This window comes from Paroedura picta, chromosome 7 (assembly GCF_049243985.1).
Source record: "Paroedura picta isolate Pp20150507F chromosome 7, Ppicta_v3.0, whole genome shotgun sequence".
Classification (NCBI taxonomy): domain Eukaryota; kingdom Metazoa; phylum Chordata; class Lepidosauria; order Squamata; family Gekkonidae; genus Paroedura; species Paroedura picta.
In genome coordinates this window covers 105278386-105304876 of record NC_135375.1, presented here as the reverse complement: position 1 = coordinate 105304876, position 26491 = coordinate 105278386, and the positions used below count along the sequence as shown (strand labels likewise).

The following is a 26491-nucleotide window of genomic DNA, read 5'->3' as shown; positions in this document are numbered from 1 at the left end:
TGGTAAGGCATACACTGACTTGACTGATCCAGAATACCCCTGCTTAAACACTGGAACTTGAGGTATTTATTTATGTTATTTATACTTAATATTTGTCATATTCAGCCTTCCATCCTTCCGAGGTCGGTAAAATGAGTACCCAGCTTGCTGGGGGGTAAACGGTAATGACTGGGGAAGGCACTGGCAAACCACCCCGTATTGAGTCTGCCAAGAAAACGCTAGAGGGCATCACCCCAAGGGTCAGACATGACTTGATGCTTGCACAGGGGATACCTTTACATTTTTTTGCTGTAAATATATAGAACAAATGACAATAATTTGTGTTTTAATTGGTTTATTTAAAAACCTGAGCCGCTAGTGAAGGATTTTCTCCTTGAAAACAAGCTTAAGGTCAGAACTCATTTTAGTGCTCTTGTCACTGTTGAAGAATAAAGAAGATTCTGGGTTTGTACTTTGCACATAGCCGGTTTGTCGGCTTTCTTTTTGTCTGTGACCCTCCTGGTCAGACCTGCAGATCTTCCTGTCTTAACAGTGGATCTCCACTCTGTCAAGATCAGTTTCCCCTGGAGAAAATGGCTGCTTTGTGGCAGTATACTCCGCTGAGGTCTCCCTCTCCCAAAAAAACCCCTACACTTCCCAGGTTCCACCCCCCCCCCCGAAATCTCCAGCTATTTTCCAACCCAGCGCAGATAACCGTAGCCAGGATATAATCCACTGGGATTCCGCATGTTTGGATTGGATTTTTATTATCTGTCGTACGGCATGTGCCGTGTAGCCAGGAGGGCCGAAGATTGTCTGGCAGCCAGGCAAGGGATGTTTGCTGGTTTGCTATGGCCTGTCTCCATGTTGTGACCCCCTAGTGTTCCTGGGAGGAACTGTATCCAAGCCCTTGGAGGTCACCCATCCAAATACTAGGCAGGGTCGACCCTACTTAGCTACTTATCTATGGCCTCTGTAATGTCTGGCAGCCAGGCTTCATAGATTTCGTATCTTCTTGTCGGGGTTCTGTGGCCGCAGATGGGACACTGGCGCCATCTAGTGGCTCCTCGTAACCTTCACTGGCAAAAGGGACACCTGCGGTACTGGGACTTCTTTCACCTATTAAAGAAAACATCTAGAAGCGGATAGTGTATTACATTTTGCATTGCGGAAGCATCATATGAGAAAAGTGCCTCAGTTGGGAGCTTTGTTTTGCACAGTAGTGGATAGCACACTCTTTCTCATCATTGGCTTCATATAGAAGAGTTGTTTTTTATACCCCGCTTTTCACAACCCAAAGGAGTCTCAAAGCGGCTTTCAGTTGCCTTCCCTTTCCTCTCCCCACAACAGACACCCTGTGAGGGAGGTGAGGCTGAGAGAGCCCTGATATTACTGAAGAAGAGTTGGTTCTTATTTGCCGCTTTTCTCTACCCGAAGGAGTCTCAAAGCGGCTTACAACCACCTTCCCTTCTTCTCCCCACAACAGACACCCTGTGAGGTAGGAGGGACTGAGAGAGCTCTGTGAGAACAGCTCTTAAGACGACTGTGACTGGGCCCTGGTCACCCAGCGGGCTGTATGTGGAAGCATGGGAAATCAAACTGTGGGTCCTATTCTCTGTTGCCAACAGGAACTGTTAAATCCGTGGGTTCAGAGACACAGACACTGCGAGTTCATTTTAGCTCTTTATTGAGGTACAAGTGAACTCAAAACTGAACTAAGAAACCCCTCCAAAACACTCAAATATATACAACCCTGAACAACATTTTCTGCCACTGTACGCTATAGGTTGCTTCCGCTTTAAACTGATTGGATCGGGCAGTTGGGATCTGGCCGTGAACTGGCCAGTCGTAGTTGCGGAATTTCAATCTTGTCTCGGAATTCAAGCTCGGTCCTCTGGAGATCCACATAGACAACAGGAACTACTCCATGCACTGTTCCAAGTGTGAACCTTTCAGATATTTCAAGAGAGCCATCCTGCCCCCTCTCAGCCTCCTCTTCTCCAAGCTGAACATTCCCAAGTCCCTCGGCCTTTCCTCATAAGGTTTGGTCCCCAGGCCCCAGATCATCTTCATCACTCTCCTTTGACCCCTCTCCATTTTGTCCACAACCTTTTTGAAAGGAATACATCACAAAGCATAAGAAGAGATTAATACATCAGGACAAAGAAAAATGATCCCCAATACAGACAACATGGCAAAAGCATGTGAACTAGAGCAGGGGTAGTCAACCTGTGGTCCTCCAGATGTCCATGGACTACAATTCCCATGAGCCCCTGCCAGTAAATGCTGGCAGAGGCTCATGGGAATTGTAGTCCATGGATATCTGGAGGACCACAGGTTGACTCCCCCTGAACTAGAGAATAGGATCTTGGACCCCTCCCCTGGCTCCATTCCCAAACCTATGGGGGGTTCCTAACCTGAAGCTGTCCATCCTAATCCCCCACCCCCTACTTATGGCTGGGGGAGAGGGGAGCTGGCAACCCGATTTCTAGGATTCCTATCCTCGAAGCACGGCCTGAAGATATCCTAGGATTACAGCCGATCTCCAGATTCTCCCCTGGAGAAAGTGGCTCAGTTGAGGTCCTTCCCCTCTCCAAACTCTGCCAGTCCTAGGCCCCGGCCCTCTAAATCTCCAGGAATTTCCCAAATTGGAGTTGGCAACTGTATTCAACAAAGCCAAACAAAGAATAGAGGAGCCCATTCTAAGAAACTGTCTCAAAAGTTGTGGGTTTTTTTTTTTAATTGTATTAAATATGAAAAAAGCAGATGGCTGACATAAACAAATATAAAGAAATCATACAAAGACCAGAAATGAACTGAAAAAAGTGAAAAATTGGACTGTTGAACTAATGACAATAAGGAACTTCCTTGCAGAAAATGCAGCAACTAAGATTGCATACAAGTGGTAACAGGCAATAGAGCAGGGTTAGAATCATCTAGTCCAGGGGTAGTCAAACTGCGGCCCTCCAGATGTCCATGGACTACAATTCCCAGAAGCCCCTGCCAGCATTTGCTGGCAGGGGCTTCTGGGAATTGTGGTCCATGGACATCTGGAGGGCCGTAGTTTGACTACCCCTGATCTAGTCCAACCCCCCGCCCCATGCATGACACCCACAACCCTATCGCTGAGACTGTAACCTGCCACCCCCTAGGTTGTGGCCCTCTACAGCACATGCACATGCTGGCAGGGACTCATGGGAATTGTAGTCCACAGACATCTGGAAAGCCACCATTTGTCCACCCCTGAAATAGAGAATTAACAATTAAACAACTAACAACAAAGGTTTTCCTTGCAGTGAAAAAAACATAAGCACCGTGGCAGCCAACTGGCAGCTGGCTCATCATTCACCAGTTTCACTGGATGCATTCTTGAGGTGCCAGAATCTTCAAACTTAATCGGGAGTGATAGTTAATAGCCCAATGCCTATCTAAGACTCAATGTACATGATTATAAAACCTTCATCCATGCCTTAGAAATTCAGTCAGGAAAAGCCTCCAGCCAATAGAAGCTCCTGGCCAAAAGACATGAGTTTATGCGAGTGGGCACCTGTTTTCTTTGTTCTGTAGTGAGGTTCCCTTTCTCCCTGGTTTCATTTTTGGTTTTAACTCTATTGGACAACTAGACATTCTTGCAGGAGTCTCAAGAGATGCTGTGTGGAAATGTCTACTTCCAGTATGGTCATTCTTACAGTCAACAGCCCCAATCGAGGAAGGCTTTTTTTGCATGCTGAAACCCATCTTCAGCCTGGGGTTCCTTTCTGGCAGGGGCTCATGGTAACTGTAGTCCATGGACATCTGGAGAGCCAATTTGGCAACCCTACACTACGCTCTTCCCAGTTCTTTGTGTTGGCAGGGGCTCATGATAATTGTAGTTCAAGGACATCTAAAGAGCCACTGTCTGGCCACCCCTGTACTAGAACGTACAATTTGATCAGAAAAGTTATTCAGAAATATGGGCATCCCCTTCCAAGTCCAGGGGCACCTTTAAGACCAGCAACGTTGTGTTCAAGATATGAACTTCCATGTGCACTTCCTCAGATACAATGTCATGGAATGGAAGCAATCAGTTCATACATACAGGCAAAGTGTGAGAGTAAATTGACATACAGCATAATGAAAACGGTTAACAATTTCTGAGAGAAACAGGGGGGAAAATAATTTGGATTTGTTTGCATTCACTTGAGATTGAATTGCATGGGAAACATCTTGGGTTCAATAAAGGTGTCGACCAAGGGGAGTAATGAGCAAAATATGTAATCAATTGCTGATAGCAACTAGCTCAGACCTTATCCTTAGACCTCAAAGGAAGAAAAGAGTAGTGACACCCAGGATTTCAGTTATGTGGAACACATACCTGCTCCAGAGTTCTTTGATCCACCTCCCCCTCTCTGTCTCACAAACACACACAAACACAGGCTCCTTCCCTTCCCACTTCCCCTTCCCTCTCACTTCCCCAACCTATTCCCCGGTTGCACCCCTCCCACACACACCCACACCCACACAAAGAGTCCTCCCCCCTCCCCCCTTATCTGTTTTCCCAGGAGTGACCAAGCCTCCTCCATCCTAGAGGGCAGCACCTGCTTCATCGCCTCCACCCTGGCCCCCAGAACCTCTGGGACAATGCTGTGGCTTTTGCACAGTCTTTGCTCCAGCCCCCAAAGGCAAGCCACAGGGTCTCTGCCCCGGCCCCAGAGGCCTCCACCAGCAGTCTCCCTCCCTCCCTGCCTCGTGGCTGCTGTCCTGGCCTCCACCTCAACCAGCCGTCTCCTTTCCTCCATACCTTGCAGCTAGTGTCCCCACCTCTGCCTTCACTGGTTGCCTCCCTCCCTCTTCTGGTGTGCTCCCTGGAGTGGAACTATGGACGTATGTATTTCCGTCCCAGGAGGTGCTCCAGAAGATGCGTTCCACATCAATAATGCTTTTTGATGCCATGCAGGCTACACCATAAGGAGGTGAGCTAGAACTGAACCCAAATTGTTGTACAAATCATGAAATGAAGCAAAAATAACAGGTTCTGAATGTGATCATGGAACAGCCCACCAAACTATTTTCCACCCGTCACAGGAACATGAGTGTTGTGCTTTCCAGGGAGATGTGATAAAAGTTCTTTGTACTCTCTCCAGCTATGGTTGAGTGGATTACCATTTATGGGAATTGCCCAGTCTGTCTGCTTGACTGTTGAACCTACTTGGCCACATATCATATATTTCTCTGCTTCCTGTGAGTAACTCTGCCATATGATAAATACATAAAATGTTCTGTGACTACCTCCTTGCCTGTCCTAGCCTGCAAGATGCTTCTCGTGTGGTTTCAGTCAGCTTTTCCCAGGCTGGGCGGCAATCTAAAATTGGTTGCCAACTCTGGGTTGGGAAATACCTGGAGACTTTCGGGGTGGAGCTAGGAGTGGGTGGGATTTGGGAAGGGGAGGGACCTCTCTGGAGTATGATGCTGTGGAGTCCACACTTCAAAGCAGCCATTTTCTCCAGGGGAACTAGGACTGCCAGCTCTGGGTTGGGAAATACCTGGAGATTTTTTGGGTGGAGCTGGGAGAGGGTGAGATCTAGGGCGAGGTGGGACCTCAGTGAAGTCTAATGCAATGGGGTGAAGCTGGGAACAGGTGGGATTTGGGGGCAGGAAGGACCTCAGTGGAGAATACTACTCTGGAGCTCACCCTCCAAAGCAGCCATTTTCTCCAGGGGGGAACTGATCTCTGTCGGGTGGAGATGAGCTGGAATTCCAGGGCATCCCCAGGTCCCACCTGGAGCTTGGCATCCCTACTTGTGCAGAAGACATGTCATAAATGAATATAAAAATGCAACAAAGAGTGTAAAATAAATATAATTTTTTTTAAGAAGAAGAAAATAATAATAGTTATTCCTTTCCAAACCACACCCACCCCAAACCCCTACCAGCAACCCCAGCCTGGAAACACCCCCCGCCGTCTGACCATAGAGTTAGGCCCAGCCCGCGGCGCCGCTCTACCCGCCCGATTCCATGGTCGCCGGGGGAGGCCGCCGCGCATCCGCTTCCGCTCGGCCCGCGCGCAGGCGCACGACGAGCCGTCGCGCTCCTGCCTGAGGAGACCGCCGAGCAGAGCCGCGCCGCGCCGCTCGGCCGCCTGGCCCGTTGGTGGATCGGCGGCGGGGACGAGGCGAGGCGCGGGAGCGGCCGAGGGCAGGCGCCGTCGCCCGGGGAGAGCGGGGCCCGGGGTGCCTCGGCCCAGGCGGCGGGAGAGGGGCCCGGAGGGCGCGCGAGGCGGCCCCCCGGCCAGGCATGCGGGAGCGGCCCTGCCCCTGCCGTTGGGCTGCCCTCCCCGCGCGGCCCTAAGCGCCGCCGGTTCCCCCGCCGCCCATGAGCGCGCGGCCGGGCAGGCTGCGGGGTCTCCCTGCCGGGGGGAAGGCGCCGCGATGACAGCCCGCGCCGGGCGGCCCTGCTGAGCCACGAAGCGTCGGCGGGCTGGGCTGGGCTGGGGCCGGCTGCGGATCCCGCTTCGCTGCTGTTGCGCCCTTCCTCCTCCTCCTCCTCTTCTTCCTCCTCTTCTTCCCCCTCGTGGTCTCCCCGCCATGACCACCCCTGCCCTGCTGCCCCTCTCCGGGCGCCGGATCCCGCCTCGCAACCTGGGGCCCTCGTCGTCGTCGTCCTTCCCGCACCACCGGGCTACCTTGAGACTCTCGGAGAAGTTCATCCTGCTGCTGATTCTCAGTGCCTTCATCACGCTGTGTTTCGGGGCCTTCTTCTTCCTGCCGGACTCGTCCAAGCACAAGCGCTTCGACCTGGGCCTGGAGGACGTCCTCATCCCCCACGTGGACACCAGCAAAGGCGGGAAGAATGCCGGCGGCTATCTCATCCACGGGCAAGGCCACGACCAGCACCGCCACAGGTAGGACCCCCCCACCCAGGGGATGCTGGCTGGGAAGAGCAGGTGTCACTTTGGGGGAGAGGGGCTTGAAGGATCTGGAGCACATATGAATGCACCGAATGCACATGGGAGAGCTCGTTCTTGCCTATCCTGGCTGGCTGATGGTTTTGGGGTATTTATTGCAGAGGTATAGTGCAGGGGTAGTCAACCTGCAGCCCTCCAGATGTCCATGGACTACAATTCCCATGAGCCCCTGCCAGTGAACGCTGGCAGGGGCTCATGGGAATTGTAGACCATGAACATCTGGAGTGCTGCAGGTTGACTGCCCCTGGTCTCTAGTGCATCCTCTGCTGTCTGACCCTGTTAGCTGGAGACACTAGGGAGCGAAGCTGGGACCTTAGGCCTGGAAAGCCGGATCCCTTTTTGACAGCAAAGATCCTCCCTATACTGATAGATTTGAGTTAGTTAGTGGCAGAACAAAGTTCAGATCTTGTGGCACCTTGAAGACCAACCAAGTTTTATTCAAGGTATAGACTTTTGTGTTCCCGGACACTTCAGATATAAATTATATCTTCTTCATTATTATAGACTCACAGAGCTGGGTAGGGTCTGGCCATCTAGTCCAACCCCTTTGTCAATGCAAGATCAGCCTAAAGCTTCCAGGATAAGTGTCCAGCTGCTGTTTAGCCTGCCAGTGAAGGGGAGCTCACTACCTCCTTAGGTAACTGATGAACTACCCTGACTGGAAGTGTGCTTGCACACTTGAATAAAACTTTGTTGGTCTTAAAGGTACCGCAGGACTCAAATTTTGTTCCAAATACTGAGTCACGTCATAGTCCTAATAAGGTTAGTGTTGATTACTCTGAGTGGAAAATTGCTGTCTGGCTTCTTCTACAGAGAGATGCAGGTGCTTGAATCAGGAACTATCTGTATGTTGAGCAGAATGTTCTTCCTTTGAGCGATGGTGATGTCTCTCCGGTATAGTCCATGAAGCTGCCTTATAGTGAGTGAGAACAGTGGTTAGTCCAGGAGACTGCCTCTTCTTCTCCCAAGAGCACTAAGATCAAACCATCAGAATTTGCTCAGGATCCTTGGCCCGAAAGAAGTAAAATTGGCCTTGACCAATTTTTGGCTCTGGACCTGGCCTGCTGGAACACTCTCCCTGATGAGATCAGGGCCCTTTGGGGCCTTCAACTTTCCCAGAGGGCCTGTAAGACAGAGCTGGCCAGGGGTAGTCAACCTGTGGTCCTCCAGATGTTCATGGATTACAATTCCCATGAGCCCCTGCCAGCAAATGCTGGCAGGGGCTCATGGGAATTGTAGTCCATGGACATCTGGAGGACCACAGGTTGACTACCCCTGCTTTAGGCTATGGCCAGGGAATTAACATGGAGGAAATGCTGTCCTCCCTGCCTAAAAACCCCACTCACAATTGGCCCCATGTAAATTAGCCATAAATATATAAGGTTTTTAAGGAAGTGGTTTGTTATATAATGTTAACCTAAATTTATATATTAATTCTTTTATTGATGTATAGTATATCATTTTGTATATTTCATTCTGTTGTTACCTGCCTTGAGCAACTGGGAAGGGTGGGCTATAAAAATAAAATATTATTACTATTATCATTGCTTTTACTATTACTTTACTATTACTACTACTACTGTTATTATTATTAGTCGTTTTTTCACTGCCTGGCAGTAGCTCTTCTGCATCTCAGAGTTCTTTTGCAACATTTCCCATTCATATTAACTGCGGGTGACAGAGATTCAACCTGACTCCTCCTGCATATAAAGCAGTAGGCCCCCTCTGCAAAGTCTTGGGCTGTAGGTAAAAGTCATCAGAGAAAGGGATCATTTATCTTGTTTGATGACGTGGCTGATGCATAGAGGAGCCATGAGTTGTCAGGCAGCTGTCACAGTTGATAGGCATTCTTTCTCGTTCTGGGGTGATCAGAAGACTATGTGTTTAGTGTTTTTTTACTCGGACTATAGAGTGGAAGTAAGGTCTGCCCAGTTAGGGATGGTCCTCCGCCTGGACTTATTTATGCATTTATTTTTTGGATTTGTAGGATGCCCCTGTCTCACAACAATCTCGGGGCAGCTGACATGTAAAAAATCCATACATATACCTGGTATAAAGCAGTTAATCAGGGAACAAGTAAAACTAATTTCTAATTTAAAATATAGGTGGTCTGATAATCACTTAGAGGAGGGCAGGATGCTGTTTCCGTTGGCTGCAGAGGAAAGGACGCGCAGTAATGGGTTTAAACTACAAGTACAACGATATAAGCTAGATATCAGGAAAAAAATGTTCACAGTCAGAGTAATTCAGCAGTGGAATAGGCTGCCTAAGGAGGTGGTGAGCTCCCCCTCACTGGCAGTCTTCAAGCAAAGGTTCGATACACACTTTTCTTGGATGCTTGGGCTGATCCTGCATTGAGCAGGGGGTTGGACTAGATGGCCTGTGTGGCCCCTTCCAACTCTATATTTCTATGATTCTCTGCATGTATTTGCAGGATTAAGTTTTGGGTCCGAATATCCGCACTCCAAAGGTGAAAAGGGAAGGGGTATGTGTGGGGGAGGCCTCTTTCGATGTTACAGTGTGTATGCATTGGCCATAACCGTGTGTCTGCCGGAAGAAAGCTGTTTTGCAGGCCCTTCAGAACTTTGGCAGCTCTAGTAGGGTCTGGATCTCTGCTGGAAGCTCATTTCACCAGCTTGGAGCCAGGGCTGAGAAGCCAAATGTACTTCTTTGGGGCCAGGGACCATCAAAAAGTTGGAATTCACAGATCTCAGTGCTCTTTAGAGCAGGGGTAGTCAACCTGTGGTCCTCCCGATGTCCATGGACTACAATCCCCATGAGCCCCCTGCCAGCGTTTGCTGGCATGGGCTCATGGGAATTGTAGTCCATGAACATCTGAAGGACCACTGGTTGACTACTCCTGCTTTAGTGGACATGAATAGGCAGGAGCCAAATCTTTTTGAAGTGTAGATTCTGAGAACCTGGAGTAGAGTATCTAAGTCCCTGAATGACAACTATGTGGACTATGTAACTTGGAGGAAAGAATTTGCCAGGTATCTGAGTTTGCTACTTTGGCTACCATAGGAAGGGCCACATCCCTTAACTGGCCATCTTTAAAAGTGTGTTATCAGAAGTAAGCTTGTAAAATGTTCTTGCAAATGCAACTGTAAAGTTACACTGGCTAAAAATTAAGTGGTGTATGTTATCTGTCTTGGCCCAGGGATATGGAATACTGAAAGCAAAGGCAGGAAGCAAACAATGATAAAGTGGCTTATATAAGCCGGATCCTGATACCGTTTAAAATATTTTTCTCCATTTTACCTTTGCTCTGAGTCGCTTATGACAAAGTGACGGGGAACTTAGGTTGTGAACTATCATCAGTGTGAAATAATAATCACTTACATCTAACCAAAAATGTAAAAAGCAAAATAAATGTAAAAAGCAAAAAATAAAAAGCGCATGTATAAATAGCGCATGTAAATCAGGAAAAATCCACAGTCATTGTTGCTCTTCTCCTGAGGCAACCTTTTTCAACCTTTTGTCTGGAGGAACCCCTGAAATATTTTTCAGGCTTTGGGGAACTCTGGAAGGGGTGACATGCCCTTTCAGAGAAGTGAGCATGGAAATAAGATGCGAGAGCCAGCCAGTCAATCATTTACCATTTCCATTGTGGAGAAAGAGACTAGGCCTGTAGAGCAACAGGAGAAGCTTCAGTGACGTCTAGTGATATCTGTGGCTGTCTGAACTTTTGGGAAAGGCTGTGTAACCCGTGAGAAGCCCTTGTGTAAGCCCAGGGTTCCCCAGGGACCAGGGCTGGGTGACCTTGGGCTTGCCACAGGACTGATAAAACTGTTCTGACCGAGCAGTGATATCAGGGCTCTCCCAGCTTCACCCACCTCACAGGGTGTCTGTTGTGGAGAGAGGAAAGGGAAGGGGACTGTAAGCTGCTTTGAACCTCATTCAGGTAGAGAAAAGCGGCATATAAAAACCAACTCTTCTTATTCCATAATATCAGGTCTCTCTCAGCCCCACCTCCCTCACAGGGTGTCTGTTGTGGGGAGAGGAAAGGGAAGGCGATTGTAAGCCGCTTTGAGCCTCCTTCAGGTAGAGAAAAGTGGCATATAAGAACCAACTCTTCTTCTAGCTTGCTTTGTTCTTGAGAGATGAAAGCAGATTTGAGAATTTGAGCCTGCAGAAAGGTGAGCATATAGTCGGTAAAGTGTGCTAGACTGCTTGTCCTCATAAAGCCAGTTGGATGGCCTTGGGCCAGTCACAGTTCTTTTAGAGCTCTCTCAGCCTCACATACCTCACAGGGAGTCTGTTGTGGGGAGAGGGAGGGAAAGGTGTTTGTAAGCCACTTTGCAACTCCTTCAGGTAGTGAAAAGGAGGGCATAAAAACCCAGCTCTTCTTATTAATAGCACTGGTTTGGAATGACTCTTTGACATCCTGTGGTTCAGGTTAATTCTGACCGAAAATTACATTGTGAAATCAAAACATAATTATGATTAACTTCATTCTCCCCCACCTTTCTCTCCAATGGGAGTCCAAAACAGTTTGAATTGTTTCCTGTTATCCTCATGACAATCCTGTGAGGTACCAAACCGAAAAAAGAATGACCAACGGCAGTCCAATAAACAATTTATTGTAAGCACTTCAAGAAATGTTCTATATATGTAACCAAGCAGAATGTGTACCTAGGTCTGTACTTTGTTTTCAGAAAAACCTTCCTCAATGGCTATGCTCTGTTGAATAACAAAAGATATATCAACAAATATATACAATATAAAAATGCAAAAAGAAAAGAAAACTTCAGGAGTACATCCCTACATTACAGGGTGAAATATAATTTTCTCAAAATTTTTCAAAAATGGTCCAAGCCAAAAACACTATAAACAAAATACAATACAATGTAATGCAGTCGTTCTTAGTAACATACAATGTTTTACAACAAAAGAAAATCAGAGTCCAGTGGCACCTTTAAGACTTCTGCTCTGGTTCAGCCTCACTTGAAGTACTGTGTTCAGTTTTGGGCACCCCAGTTGAAGAGGGATGTAGACAAACTGGAGCGTGTCCAGAGGAGGGCAACAAAGCTGGTGAGGGGTTTGGAGACCAAGACGTGCGAAGAAAGTTTGGGGGAGCTTGGTCTATTTAGCCTGGAGAGGAGACGACTGAGAGGGAATCTGATAACCATCTTCGTATTTAAAAGGGTGCCATATGGAGGATGGAGCAGAGTTGTTCTCTCTTGCTCCAGAGGGACAGACCAGAACGAATGGGATGAAATTAATTCAAAAGAAATTCCGTCTAAACATCCGGAAGAAGTTCCTGACAGTTAGAGCAGTTTCTGAGTGGAACAGGCTTCCTCGGGAGGTGGTGGTTCTCCATTTTTGGAAATTTTTAAACAGAGGCTAGAGCCATCTGACGGAGAGGCTGATTCCGTGAAGGCAAAGGGGTGGCAGACTACAGTAGATGAGCGATTGGGATGTGAGTGTCCTGCATAGTGCAGGGGGTTGGACTAGATGACCCATGAGGACCCTTCCAACTCTATTATTCTTTTATTCTAAAGATTTATTCAAGGCTTGAGCTTTCAAGTGCAAGCATTCTTCCTCAGACAATGTTTTAGTTCAGATAATAATCTGTCTGCTCCCAGTTTCTTGGAGAGTACTCCTCTATAATGTGGTCTCTCAAATGTCTAGTAGAACTACTAATATTTTTAACCCTCCGTAATTGTCAATTAAGACTCAGGTGAAAGTGCTTAATTCAGATTTAATTTAACTGCATTGACAAGCATGTCATTACAAGTAACAGGTTAGATCCCAATTAGCATTTAGATCTCCTGGAGACAATGTGTTAAAGTTAAAGATCATGAAACATTCATGCTGCAAAAGACGTTATTGAATGTCCGTTCCTGACTGTGCCTTAATTGTTATAAGTCCAAAGAAAATTAAAGTTTAAACTCCTTTCAATGGGAGACCAACAGAGCCTCTCTGATGTCATTGCATATCCTAGATAAATGCTGCATGGCACAGGTCTTTATTACTCTACTTGAAATTCCCACATGAGTTCACATGAGCACAAGAGTTCAAATATTATGTTTTTGACATACAAATTATGAAGTCATCAATATGTATGGTCAATCCACTAGTGTGTGTGAACTGGTCAATTTCTAACAGATTTACAAACTATACAATTCCCACATTTACGGTTCCCTCATGGGAGATTTCTGAATTTAGTCCCCCAAGATCTTTGCGAGGAGATATTAACTTGCCTATATTGTATCCATGCCTCCATTCTGCCAAAGGCAGCCTGGAATATGTGATAACAGGTGTCAATGTTTCTGAATAATCTGCCTTATTTTGTTAGAAAATTCAGAATGTTCAAATGAACATGCCAATATGTTCATCTGTTTCACTGTTTTTTACTGGAGTAGCGCTTCTCACGGAGTTGCAATTGCTCGGTCATAGGCGCTCATGACAGCCTATTGTAGGTAACCCCTTTCCTCAAAAGCTCAACTTAATTGCATATTAGCAGCCTTAAAGGAACCATCATTGTCATTTATGGGTTTAAGTCTTAAAAATTAACCCACAGGTAGATTGTTTTTTAAATTGCATGGGTGAAAAGAATCATAATGTAAAAGGGAGTTTCTGTCTGTAGGTTTTTGATGAGAATTAACCTATAATTTACCTTCAGAACCAGTGCTTCCCAAAGTGACCAAAAATGGAATTTCGGTACTGCTCGATTGCACCACAAATTTGATGTTGATGTTGTTCATTCATCCAGACCTTAAACGTTGCTAATTGTTCCTTAGTTTTGAAAAGCATAAAAATGTCAACTAGAAAACTTGCAAAATCCGATTGATATTGGTCAGGGAGTCTCACTTGACGAGATGGCCTCTGGGGTATGCATTTGGGGTAAGGTCTCTTCACTGCCTGAGCTGGTAGATTCAGCTTCTGAGCAAAAAAAGGTGACCAATTTATATTTTTAATTTTGGATTCTGGACTTTGAGGAATGGTAGAGGACAGGAAGGCCTGGAGCATCACTGTCCATGGGGTTGTGATGGGTCAGACACGACTTCACACCTAACAATAACAACAAATACATTTTCAGATTGATAATCCTGTTAATCTCTGTTTAATTAACATTTCTGTAAATTTCCTGAGATCCATATCGGTATCCTGAACTCTCTTATCAAAAGAGGGAATTTTAGATTGTAAGGCTTCCTTGATATTACTCTATTTTTTAAATTTCTACCAAAGACTGATCTATGATAAGGAGCATTAGAAAAATTGCTGCCCGATGTTCCTTAAAGGACTCATTATCCACAAATAACGTGGGAAATATTTGCATAAGTAATCCCCTGGGAATATGTTCCTTATTTATACATTCATGCAAATATGCAGCATGGAGATGAATTCTTAATTTTTTTTTTATGACAATATTTGTATTGGTCTCAGTCGCCAAGTTTAGTACCGTTACCCAAGTCCAAGCGTGGAAGTGCCTGTAGAATTCTTTGTCTTCCAAACTGAAGGCAAAGCTGCTCTGCCATGTAGCCATCACAGTCAAAGGAGTAGAAGCCAAAGAGTGCAACCTTTTGACCTTGGGTTCCCCTCCATCCTGGTCCAACACTCACTATACAGCAATGACTGTCGGACAGATGAATTCTATAGGAAGCTTATAAAGTATAGCTAGGTGGAGTCAAAGCTATAGTGTGACATCTGTCAAATCTATAGAGCAGCCTTTTCTCAGCCCTGGATCCTGCCTGGTGGAATAAGCTTCCCGGGAAGATCAGGGCCCCGACAGAACTTGCCATGTTCCACAGGGCCTGCAACACAGAGCTTTTCTGCTTGGCTTATGGTTGAGGCCAGTTAGGAAGCTACATCTCTAAATTACCGGGCCTCCCTCCCCCTACCCCCTTTCCTCCTCTCCCCCTCCTCAGCCAACATTGCAGCTGGCTAATTAAGCTCATTAACGACTATTGTGCTGATTGAAGTTTTGTTATCTCCTGTTTTTACTGCTAACTAAATTTTGTTGTCTTTATTACGCTGTTATTTAATGTTTATTTATATTCATATACCACCCCTCTCGGAATACCATCTTGGGGCGGTTTACACGATTTAATAATAAAACACCATAAAACCAATTCATTAATCACAATACAAACAAGTTAAAGTTATAACATTAGCAAACTGTAGTTGGTCACTATCACGTGTTGAAATAAAGAGGAATCAAGGGGGGAAACAGAGGACTGTTTTGTTCACCGCCCTAGATGGTAAATCCAAGAGGGTCAGTATATAAATCAACCAATAAATACATGTCCAGTTGTGTCAGTGGCCATTCGGACATCTGGGAAAGGCCGTGTAACCCCGAGGAGCTCTCGCATAACCCCGGAGTTCCCCGAAACCCTGGTTGGGGATGCTTGGATTAGCCTGTTCATTTGGCCAACTGCTTCTCACCAGCCTCTTTCCCAGCAGGGTTTAGATAGGTTTGCAGAGGCTAGATTGGCCCTTCTGTCTTTCCTGGAACTCGCCCAAATGGTGTTGTCAGAGGACTGCAACTGCTCTGGTAACGTCACGAACCCCAGAAGATAGTCCAGTCAAGGGGCCCCTCCTCGATATCCAAGTCCAGTGACTACCGACACTCAGCACTTCCCCAGAAAGTTGGTTTATTGAAAGTCGGGATGCACAGTCAACACATAATACAGGAAAATTGACTGTGACACCGCTCTTAGATCGGACCCAGGTTTCATAGGCACAGGAGTAGACCCTCCCCCCTCAACAGGAGAGCCAGAGACGACCATTTCTGGAGAGTTTGAAGCCAGCGGGGTGTGAAACTGCTGGAGCCAGCAGGCTAGATGGTCTGCTCCTGCTTTTCCCATTTCAAAGGGGAGCACCGGATCCAGAGGGGAAAGGAAGGCAGTGATCAGAGTGATGGGGGGGGGGGGGGGAGGAAGGCAGTGATGAGGGCAACTATGTTTTTTAACACCTCTAAGCGGAGCCCACCCTGAGAAGGGGAAAACAGGAAAAAGGGGGGAGGGCGAGCAGGAGGCTCAGAGGGGGGACTGGGAAAAAGGGCACCAGACAGGTAACAGGATTGTTGCAGGCAGCCTTCTTGTGGTACAAAACAGAGCTGCTTTCCCCCTCTCTCGGGTGGCTGCCATTTTGAGCAAGCTTGATGGGCCCAGCAGTGCCCTTGCTGACTGCAGAGTCCTTTCCTTCCTGACCCACCCAGTGGGGTCCATCATCTGACCCTGCCAGCATACCGAATTTAATTCCACCATCATGAAAGTTAATCCCGGTTGACACGAGAGGACTCTGAATTAGGGAGCTGAACCGGAGACCTCGCTTTGCTTGGCTGTCAAGCTGTGCTTTTGCATTGTTGGTGAATTTTTAAACATTTGAAGATAGATGAAAAGCCTATTTGGGGAAACGGGGAAAGGCAAACTAAAATACATTTCTTGCCCGCTGAGTGTCTTTAAAACATGCATACGACTGTACGGTGGAGAAATAATTACCTCCTATAAAAGCTGGATAAATGTGTGGTTGGCTTTTATTTTATAAAACAAAGAAGGAACATTGACCAGAATCCTAAATTCACAAAGTGCCTTAAGTAAATAATGTGTCCTTTTCACTGTGCTTATTAAAAACGAGTGCTAAAGCCCGTTGCACCCTGAAAGGCAATGGCCACTAGCTTGTGGGCCTGTGTGAGTTTTGTGGAGTGAGGTCTGGAGTCTGGAACTATCACTTCTGTAGGGATACCGGTCCCCTGGAATTACAGGTGATCTCCGGACAACAGAGATCAGTTCCCCTGGAGAAAATGGCTACTTTGGAGGAGGATTCTGTAGCATTAGACTCCACTGAGGTCCCTCCCTGTCCCCAATCCAACACAGACCCAGCCCCCAAATCCTGAGATATTGCTCAACCCAGAGCTCATAACTATACCCCTAATGGGCAGCTGCCCAGTTGTAATTCTGGGAGAATGCTCAGCCTCCCCCCATAGATTATATCAGGGGTAGTCAAACTGCGGCCCTCCAGATGTTCATGGACTACAATTCCCATGAGCCCCTGCCAGCGAATGCTGGCAGGGGCTTATGGGACTGTAGTCCATGGACATCTGGAGGGCCGCAGCTTGACTACCTCTGGATTATATCATCCCTAACCCTACCCTCTACATTTTGGGGCTATTTTTGTTGCATAAACTTCTCTGCACATGACCACGTTGATGGGCATGAAACTCAGTATATCAAGAGAGGTTTTGCTGTGTAACAGCTGTGTATGTTAAGCAACTTTTCCTGAGGCCGTGTTGGGAATGGGACTGCAACTATATTGTGTGTTAATTGTATGTGGACTGCATGCAGCTCCATTTTATGTAGCACACTTCAGGCATACATTATCCTTAAAATAGGCCGTGGTAGTCCTTACAGAAGCCTCAAAAGGTCATTGAGTATTATCCTCCTATTACCAATGGAGGATTTGAATGTAGCTTTCCTGAGGCTACCTAAAAGGTGTTCTGGCTGAGATAAAATTTGAAGCAGGAGGATTTCCTGCTTCTCAAATAGCCTCCGTGCTTTGCCAGCTCGGGTGGCACCCATGAACAGAATACCAAGCACTGTGTCATGCTGTCAAGAATGCATTTCACTTCCTTTCGCATTTGTCGTCCTGCTAATGACACCTGGAAGTCTGAATCTAAAGAACTGACCTGGCTAGTTGAAATACATGCATGAGAAATCCATCCAGGACCTTGTGTTGCTTCTTGTTTGCCGGAGTGCGTCTGGCAGAATTCCCCTAATAGTGCATAGGCTGCGGACGCAACAACCATGCACTGCTCTGGATCCCTGGGACCCCAGTCCCAAGGCCTCTGGTTCCCTTTGCCTGCCCTCCCATTCCTAAGGTTGGTGCCCAACCCTTCTTGCCTCTAGGCCATGCTGGCAGGGGTTCATGGGAATTGTAGTCCCTGGACATCTGGAGAGCCACAGTCTGGCCACCCCTGCTCGAGGCTTTGTGAGTGCTTTTTTAAAAAACTCACTAGCTTGTCTCCTCTGCCCTTTCTTTGTTCTTCCCCTACTTTCCTTCAGATACCTCTTTCTCAGCCCCTTGCCTAAGTGACATCCTTTCTTCAGCCTTTCTGGTCTCTGATGATCCTGTCCTTCAGCTTCACTCTGTGTCGGAACCCCTTCATGCTCCGCTCCTCTACCCACTTCCTAAGAACCAGGGTGGTGTAGCGATTAAAGAGTGGGGGCCTCTAATCTGGAGAGTTGGGTTTGATTCCCCACTCCTCCTGGGTGACCTTGGGCTACTCACAGTTCTTGCAGAGCCGTTAAAGATCATTCAGCTTCACCCACCTCTGTTGTGGGGAGAGGAGAGGACAGGTGTCTGTAAGCCGCTTTGGGACTTTTTCTGGTAGTGAAAAATGGGTTATAAAAAAACAACTATTCTTCTATCTATACAGGATGTTTTATGCCAGTGGTCCTCAACCTTTTTATCACCGGGGACCGGTCAACGCTTGACAGTTTTACTGAGGCCCGGGGGGGGGGGGGTAGTCTTTTGCCGGGGACGTTGCTGCCGCCTGAGCCCCTGCTTTCCCGCCGGCACCCCTGACTTTCCAATGCCCGCTGGGGGTTGCTGCCAGCAGCAGCTGCGCAGTGCTACGCCAAGGGGGAGCCCCAACCATGGTGGCCGCTGGAGAGCACCAAAGGTGAGCCAGCGGCAGAGTGGCTGGGCAGCCCCTGAGGCAGCAGCCGTGGAAGAGGACGAGGAGGAGCTGCGGCCTGGTACCGACTGATCCACAGCCCGGTACCGGTCCTCGGACCGGGGGTTGGGGACCACTGTTTTAAGCCATTCAGATTGACAACTGTCCCTTCCGCCACAGATACTGGGTTCTACACTGGTTATCATTGGACAGTTTAGTAATTTAAGTTCAGCCTGTCAGAGGCCTCTCTGCCCTGGTTTGTTGTTGGAGCTGCCTGGTTGATAACTGAAAAAGCACTGCCCCTTCCAAAAAAAAATTCAAATGATGTGCAGCTGATCTTTTTCTCCCAGCTGGCAACTGAGGCTTGTGGCAGAGTGATGATTATCCTGATCGGTGCAGGGCTGGCCAAACTGTGGCTCTCCAGATAGCCATGGACTACAATTCCCATGAGCCCCTGTATGCACATGCTAGCAGGGGCTCGTGGGAATTATAATCCATGGACATCTGGAGAGCCACAGTGTGACCATCCCTGGTTACAGGAAGTGTTATTTCTCCAGTTGAAACTTGAGAGGCACTGCAGTACAAGCTGCATGTTTATATATGTAAAAGATACCCAACTCTTGGTTGGGCATATGGGAGAGGCTATGGCTTTGTGGTAGTTTGGCAGTTTGAAGAATCCCTTGGACTGCAAGGTGAACAAGTTGGTGAGTCCTAGAGGAGATCAGCCTTGACTGCTCCTTAGAAGGCCAGATCCTGAAGATGAAACTCAAATACTTTGGCCACCTCTTGAGAAGGAAGGACTCCCTGGAGAAAAGCCGAATGCTGGGAGCGATTGAGGGCAAAAGAAGAAGGGGACGTCAGAGAATGAGGTGGCTGGATGGAGTCACTGAAGCAGTCGGTGCAAACTTAAATTGACTCCGGGGAATGGTAGAGGGCAGGAAGGCCTGGAGGATCATTGTCCATGGGGTCGCGAGGGGTCGGACTCGACTTTGCAACTAACAACAGCAACAACACCTGAATGGCTTAAAAGGTAGTAGGGCATATGGCCGATCTGTCCATGAAAGCCTGGAGAGCCATTGACAAGCTGACTTTGGCAGGGTTCTATTTAAGGCTACTTCACGTGTCCGGATTCACATACCAGAGCACTGTGTGATATGCTTTTTTTGGCATAATTGTTCCCTGCGCTCAACCTCCTAGTCATACACGACAGCCCAGGGCTCACAATCTTCCTCTGGCCAGGATTCAAATCCTGTTATCAGGGCATATCATGAGTTTCACTTGGAGGCATTTTGTGAGGGCCAGGTACTAATGTTGGCATCTGTTTTAACATGAGAATACCGCAAGCTGATTTTCACACAAATGGCTTTGTTATGGAATTCTACGCAAATTCTGAACACCAAAGAAAAATGATTGATCTTTTTCCATAAAGGAGACCCCCTGTTTTATTTATATTTATTTGTATTATTTTTATTTTTATACACATATACGCACACACATGATGTTTTTCGTTCAGTCATGTCCGACGCATGGCGATACTATAGGAAAGTTTTCGCCATACGTTTCCGTCTCTGACTGCTTCTGTTAGTTGGTTCATGGTCATCCCTGTATCAGCTTTGATCGTGTCGAGCCAGCGGATCCTTTGGCGATGACCACGTTTCCTTTTGCTGCTGACCATGCCGAGCATTAATGCTTTTTCTAGCGAGTTTGATCGCATGATGTGTCCGAAGCCTTTAGCCGTAATATCTTGCCTTCTAATGACATAGTTGGTTTGCTCCTCTCTCAGACTGTCTTGTTGGTAACTTTGGCTGTCCATGGGATTCACAGGATTCATCTCCAACGCCATCATTCGAAAGCATCTATTCTCCTCCTGTCTTCCTTCTTCAGGGTCCAGCTTTCGCATCCATAGGTTATTATGGAGAAGACAACTGCGTTGACTAGCCGGCACTTTGTATTAAGGCTGATATCTTTATTATACACATTATTATATTTCCTGCAAATACTGGGAATGATAATACAAAGAGCAGGGGACAACTAACAGAACTAAGCTTTTGGGTGGTGGAGCGAACAAATAAGAACCTGGATGATGCGGAAGGGCAGAAAGGGCTGTGGTTGACTAACTGGGAGTAACATTAGAATGATTTTGTCCACCACCTCTTTCTTGGGAGGGGATCGTGCTTATAAATTGTTTGCAGAGAGTTTACTTCCGGAGGATAGACATGTTAATCTGCTTTCAGCTGAACAAAGAGTCTTGCACAGGCTTAAAGGTTAACAAATATACCCCGCCTATAGCTTCTGTGAGTCACTTCTTTGGGCGCTTGAAATGTTACGGTCAGTGGGTGGAAGTGGATCTGCCCATACGGGCTTGGGGTTTAAAACCATGCGGGCCGGTCTCAGCAAGAGTTCCCTGCCTCCCCTTTCCCACTGTACCCTTTGGGAAGCCCAGGAGCAGCACTGAGGGGGCCTTTGGAGAAGGGTGAAAATGATATTTCCTTCCAAGCCATTGGTAAAAACAGAAGAAAAGCATGCTTTTTATTTCAAAGTGAGGTCAAAAGACCCAACAACCTGTTTCCTACATGAATCGCATGGCTTTACTTTGCAGGGCCCAGATAGAAACAAGGGCCAGTCAAAAGAATGAACTATCCGCTTGGAATCTGTACTCCAGACTGGCAATGGATTTGCAGAGTGAAGCTATGGAGGCCACTGCATGGCTTCTATGATTCTCCTGTCAATCAGTCAGCCGTCTCCTACTTTTACAGCTCACCTAACTGGCAGTTTGAAGAGCTCCATTGAATGCTACTTCAGTTGTCCCTGATGTGCAAACAGATGCAACAATTGCCTTTCTTTCTCTCCTGGCAGGGAAGAAAACTTGCTTACAAGGGATACTGAACAGAAACATGTACGGGGCTTTCTTGTCTGAATTTCTAGGGCCTCCTGGCAAATATTGCTAAGAAAAAGGATGGAAGTGTTTTCATTGGAGATATAATTTCTGTCCCTACTGTGGACACAGTGGCATAACTTGAGTATGCGCAGGCGTGCTCACTCGTTTTTTAAAATATGTTTATCTGACTGGCTTGGTCCATCAGTGTTTGGTCTTGTTTGTGTTGTCAGAACAAAGGAGCAGCGTATATGCTCTTCAGTCCTTTCTGTTGTCATAAAGTTAGAATCATAGAATAATGCAGTTGGAAGGGACCACATGGGTCATCTAGTCCAACCCCCTGCACTATGCAGGACACTCACATCCCAATCGCTCATCCACTGTAACCTGCCACCCCTTTGCCTTCACAGAATCAGCCTCTCCATCAGATGGGTATCTAGCAGATGGCTATCTGGTTTAAAAATTTCCAAAGATGGAGAACCCACCACCTCCCGAGGAAGCCTGTTCCACTGAGAAACTGCTCTAACTGTTAGGAACTTCTTCCAGATGTTTAGATGGAATTTCTGTTGAATTAATTTTGTCCCATTTGTTCTGGTCTGTCCCTCTAGGGCAAGAGAGAACAATTCTGCTCCATCCTCCATATGGCACCCTTTTAAATACTTGAAGATGGTTATCAGATCCCCTCTCAGTTGTCTCCTCTCTAGGCTAAACAGAACAAGCTCCTCCAACCTTTCTTCATATGTCTTGGTCTTCAAGACATGTTAACAACATGTCAGTTTCCCCTAATGTTAACAACATTAGGGGAAATTACTCCAGAATTTCTTTTGGAAACTCACTGAAGTGAGTGGGAACTACATAGGAAATCCTTTCTAATTCAAACAGGCTGGTCATCCCTGGCCCCAGAGATGCACGCTTGGCCTTAAACAGGCAGGACCTTTTCAGTCCTGGCCCCAGCCTGGTAGAATGAGCTCCTAAAAGAGCTGCGGACCCTGCAGGAACTCTTGCAGTTCTGTTGGGCTTGCAAAATGGAGTTTTCCTGCCGGGCATTTGGTTGCATCCAGTGAGCAACAGAACATCAAGGATTAAGCACTCCTTCACAAACTCTACTCCTGAATGTGAGATGAGGTTCTGTTGCTCAAAGCAATGGTGGCAAACAGTAATCTTGGGTTACAATTTAGAGCTACTGATTAATTAATGTAATGTTTTTGTTGTGTTTTTATGCTTTAACTGTTTATGGAGCTATTGTAATTATGTTGTCAACCGCTCCTGCTGGCAGAGCCAAGAGGGATGGCTGTAGAAATCTAATTATGAATAAATAAGTAAAAAGTATATTTACTTGGTGTCTGTGTGGGTTGTGTGTGTGGGTAGATTATCCTGGTCTTGGGCTTTCTGGAAACAGTTTGTGGTCTGAAATACTTTGAAAAAATTCACTGGAGTTAGGGAAATATATATACCCGCTGAAATCTCCCATCTTAGTTCTCTAGACACTTTTCGGTCTGTCTCTCGGCTTGGGTTTAGGGGCTGAAACAGCCTTGGTCACCGTACTCTGTGGATAAGGGCAACCAGGTCTTATACGTCCATGTCAATTTTCCTGGGTCTCTTAGCAGTTTTCCGTACTCTTCTGGCTTAGGTAGTAAAGGTGTGAGTCAAAGGCAGAGCGTTGTGCTCATATTGTATCAGGCTGATCTTGTCCTGCAGGATGGTTCTGGAGAGGGGAGCGGGGTGAATGTTGGCCAGTTCATGCTTCTCCTTCGTGAACAACAGAATCAGGGAAGTCATGGGGTATCTTGAACAAATATTTGCAGGGAGTGATGTTTTGGATGGCAGCCATAAGCCGAAGCTAAATCCAAGCAAGGTTTTGAAGTGCTGGCAATCATGAATACTCACTGTTTATATTGGGGTTGTAATCTCCCCCTCCCTCCCCCCCCCAAACAAGAAGCAGGTCCATAGCTTTGGAGTGGAATTCAATTTGGGCCTGCAGTTTGGAGGCTCAGGTCTTAACTGTGTCATTTGCATTGGTTGTGGGGAGGTCTGCCTGTGCTTGATGTGGCTGTTAGCTGCGCTCTGATCACATCCAGGTTTAAGTTCCTGCAGTGCACTTTATGTGGGTCAAGAAACTTCAGCTGTGTTGAAAAGGCAGTGGCCAGTTTATTTACCTGGCTCAGCTACAAAGCCTGCATCGTGGCAGTCCTAAACGAACTATGTACCGTTGGCCAATTTTCGCAAGCCACAAAGTGTACATTTGCTTCCTGGTCCCAGACTATTTTGAAGGACCGATCACTTTCTCTTGTGCCTGCTTGCCAACCAGTTCTCCCCCCCCTCCCCAGTAGTGGCAAAGAAGTGCCTTCCCTGCATAGTTTTGCCTAATGCATGGGCCAGGGGTTCCCAACCAGGGGTCTATGGACCCTCAAGGTTCCATGACAGCTCCAGAGGGGATCCATGACCTTTCCCTTCCTGCCTTAATAGACTCAGCCATAGACTAGGCGCAGGGGTAGTCAACCTGTGGTCCTCCAGATGTTCATGGACTACAATTCCCAAATGTTCATGGACTACAAATGGACTACAATTCATGGACTACAATGGGAATTGTAGTCCATGAACATCTGGAGGACCACAGGTTGACTACCCCTGGACTAGAGAAATAGCCGCTTCTGGGGCTCCTTCTTGCCTCCCAAGCATGAGTGAGTAAGTTCTCTTGTGGTTTCTGCACCTAGGAGGGGACAAAGCCTCCTTGCCTATTCTGGCTTTAAACTGCCTCCTGTCTCTCCTCCCTCAGACCTCCTCAAGCCTACCTGTTAATGCAGGCGGTGATGATACTTCTGGTGATATATCGCTTCCAGGGGGTGTGGCTGGGAGGCGTGGCCAGGTGACACCACTCCTGGACTCCTTGAAGCCTAAAAACCTATTTCAGGGGCTCCTCCACAGTCAAAATGTCAAAAAAGGCTGCCTAGGGCTATTACATTTTAACAAGTTCATGAAAATTTGATCATTTGCTCAGGCCTCTTAGCTGTTGTTTGGATGACACTTCTGAATGTTTAATTTGATTACATCTTTTGTACAACTTTTCAGCTAGCATTGGCTCCCAGAGCAGTTGACAGAATTTTTTTTTTTTAATGCAAAGCAGGATTGGGCACAATGACGGCTGGCATTTTCTCATCCTTCCCTCATCTTTCCCCTTCTCTCGGTTGGATCCGCACACAATATGGCAGTGCCTGGTTACCCCCTCCCTCCCTGCCCAGTGGACCAGTCAAAGACAGCTAGAAGTCATCGGTAAAGCTCATGTTCTTAATCACCTTGCCGAACCTGTACTTTTATGCCCCTGTTTGATGATGTGGCTTTTAGGGATCTGAATGTAATTGCTTTGAGCGTGTGTTGACTTTGTGATCCTGTTTCGGATACGTGTTATGGAGCGGCAGGCTACGTATAATCTAAGCAAGCTTACCTCTTGGACTAAAGGACCAGGAAGTGGTGACAAAATGCTGCCGCCGGGCAGGGAGGAACTAGCTGAGTTATCCTAGCAGCAGATTACTTGGACGGAGCCTCTACAGAAGAATATCACCCAGGCAGCCTTGGGGAATCTATATTGCTGCACTTTGGTACACATTTGTGACCAGACTTTCCCTTCTGGTAACTGGTTGTCTGCGTTCTACCTTATTCCGCGGGCATTTTCTTTAAAATGTGGCTTAAATGCCTGGCCCTTCATATTTATTTTTATTTGTTGTCAAGTCCAGACATTAACACAATTAATTGTGGTGGAACTGTATGCCTGACTGAACCAAGAGACTACAGTTTGTGCTTTGAACAAACTTGCTGGGCTCTTATTTCTAATGTTGCAATTTCACTGTGTCCTGGGCCCTATTTCCTTGACTATTGTTTTAAAGATATGAGTGTATTGGAAAGCATGAAAAAAAATTGACAGGTTAATTCTCCCCCAGAGATGGAAGACATCCTGGGTGGTATCCACCCCCGGCTTCAGGGAGACAGAAATGCTTTCTCCCCCTTCCTACTATCCGTAGGAATAGAGCAAACGCTTGGATTTTTCTGTGAATTTTGTCCCTACCTCTCCATGCCCTGGGATAAGAATACAAATGTAACAGTGTACTGCATCCATGGTCTTTAGCTCATGGTCACAATCTCCAGGGGGTTGCAGATAATTGACTGCTGCCTTGGGAGCCTCTGTTAAAGTGCCACTTCTGGTTCCCTCTCAAAACAAGAGCTGGTTCTCTATATCCCGCTTTTTACTACCTGAAGGCTGCCTAAGGAGGTGGTGAGCTCCCCCTCACTGGCAGTCTTCAAGCAAAGGTTGGATACACGCTTTTCTTGGATGCTTTAGTATGCTTAGGGCTGATCCTGCATTGAGCAGGGGGTTGGACTAGATGGCCTGTATGGCCCCTTCCAACTCTATGATTCTATGATTCTAAGGAGTTTCAAAGTGGCTTCCAATTGCCTGACTTTCCTTCCCCCACAACCGAAGCCTTGTGAAGTAGGTGGGGCTGAGAGCTCTGAGAGAACTGTGACTGGTCCAAGATCACCCGGTTGGCTGCATGTAGAGGAGGAGTAAGGAATCAAACCCGGCTCTCCAAATTAGAGGCCGCCACTCTTAACCACGTCACCATGCTGGCTTTTAGACAGTTCTGCTCCTACTATGTGTATACAAAGAGCAATAGCTCTATGATTTCTGCTTCTGTGGATGTTTTTTTCTTAAGAGCTGCAGAGTAATGAGGATTCCTTTTTAGCTCAGGAAGATTCAGAGATGCTGATTCCTTCTGTTCCTGTCATGTGACTTATTTTGTTGCATGCTTGCCACTCATGCTCCTGTGTGCCTGTGAGTAACTGTGGGACTCTAGGAAGATTGAAGACCATTGTTGTGCAACCCAGGAGAACTGTGTTTACCCCCTTGCTATTTTTCTACAAGAGTTATTACCATGTAACCTCCCCATTTGTGTGCTTCCTACTCAAGCTTCAAAACAGGTGCAAAGGTTAGCTTTGGATTTGTAACCTGTTTACGAGATCTCCTGATCCCAGTGTTTAATGAGGAAAGCAAGCAGAGGAAGATGATACCCTTTCCCAT

General features: G+C 46.9%; 1 protein-coding gene across 2 annotated transcripts in view; it reads left to right on the top strand.

The window, feature by feature from the left end:
* The first annotated feature begins 6023 nt into the window (after positions 1–6023).
* MAN1A2 (mannosidase alpha class 1A member 2) overlaps positions 6024–26491 on the top strand; it is a 63249-nt gene continuing 42781 nt past the window's right edge. For both annotated transcript variants that reach the window (XR_013232712.1, XM_077345902.1), the window contains exon 1: positions 6024–6859. Coding sequence is in view for 1 of the 2 variants with exons in the window: in XM_077345902.1 (XP_077202017.1) it covers positions 6543–6859 (317 nt within the window). In the remaining variant the exon portion in view is untranslated. The remainder of the gene's footprint in view (positions 6860–26491) is intronic.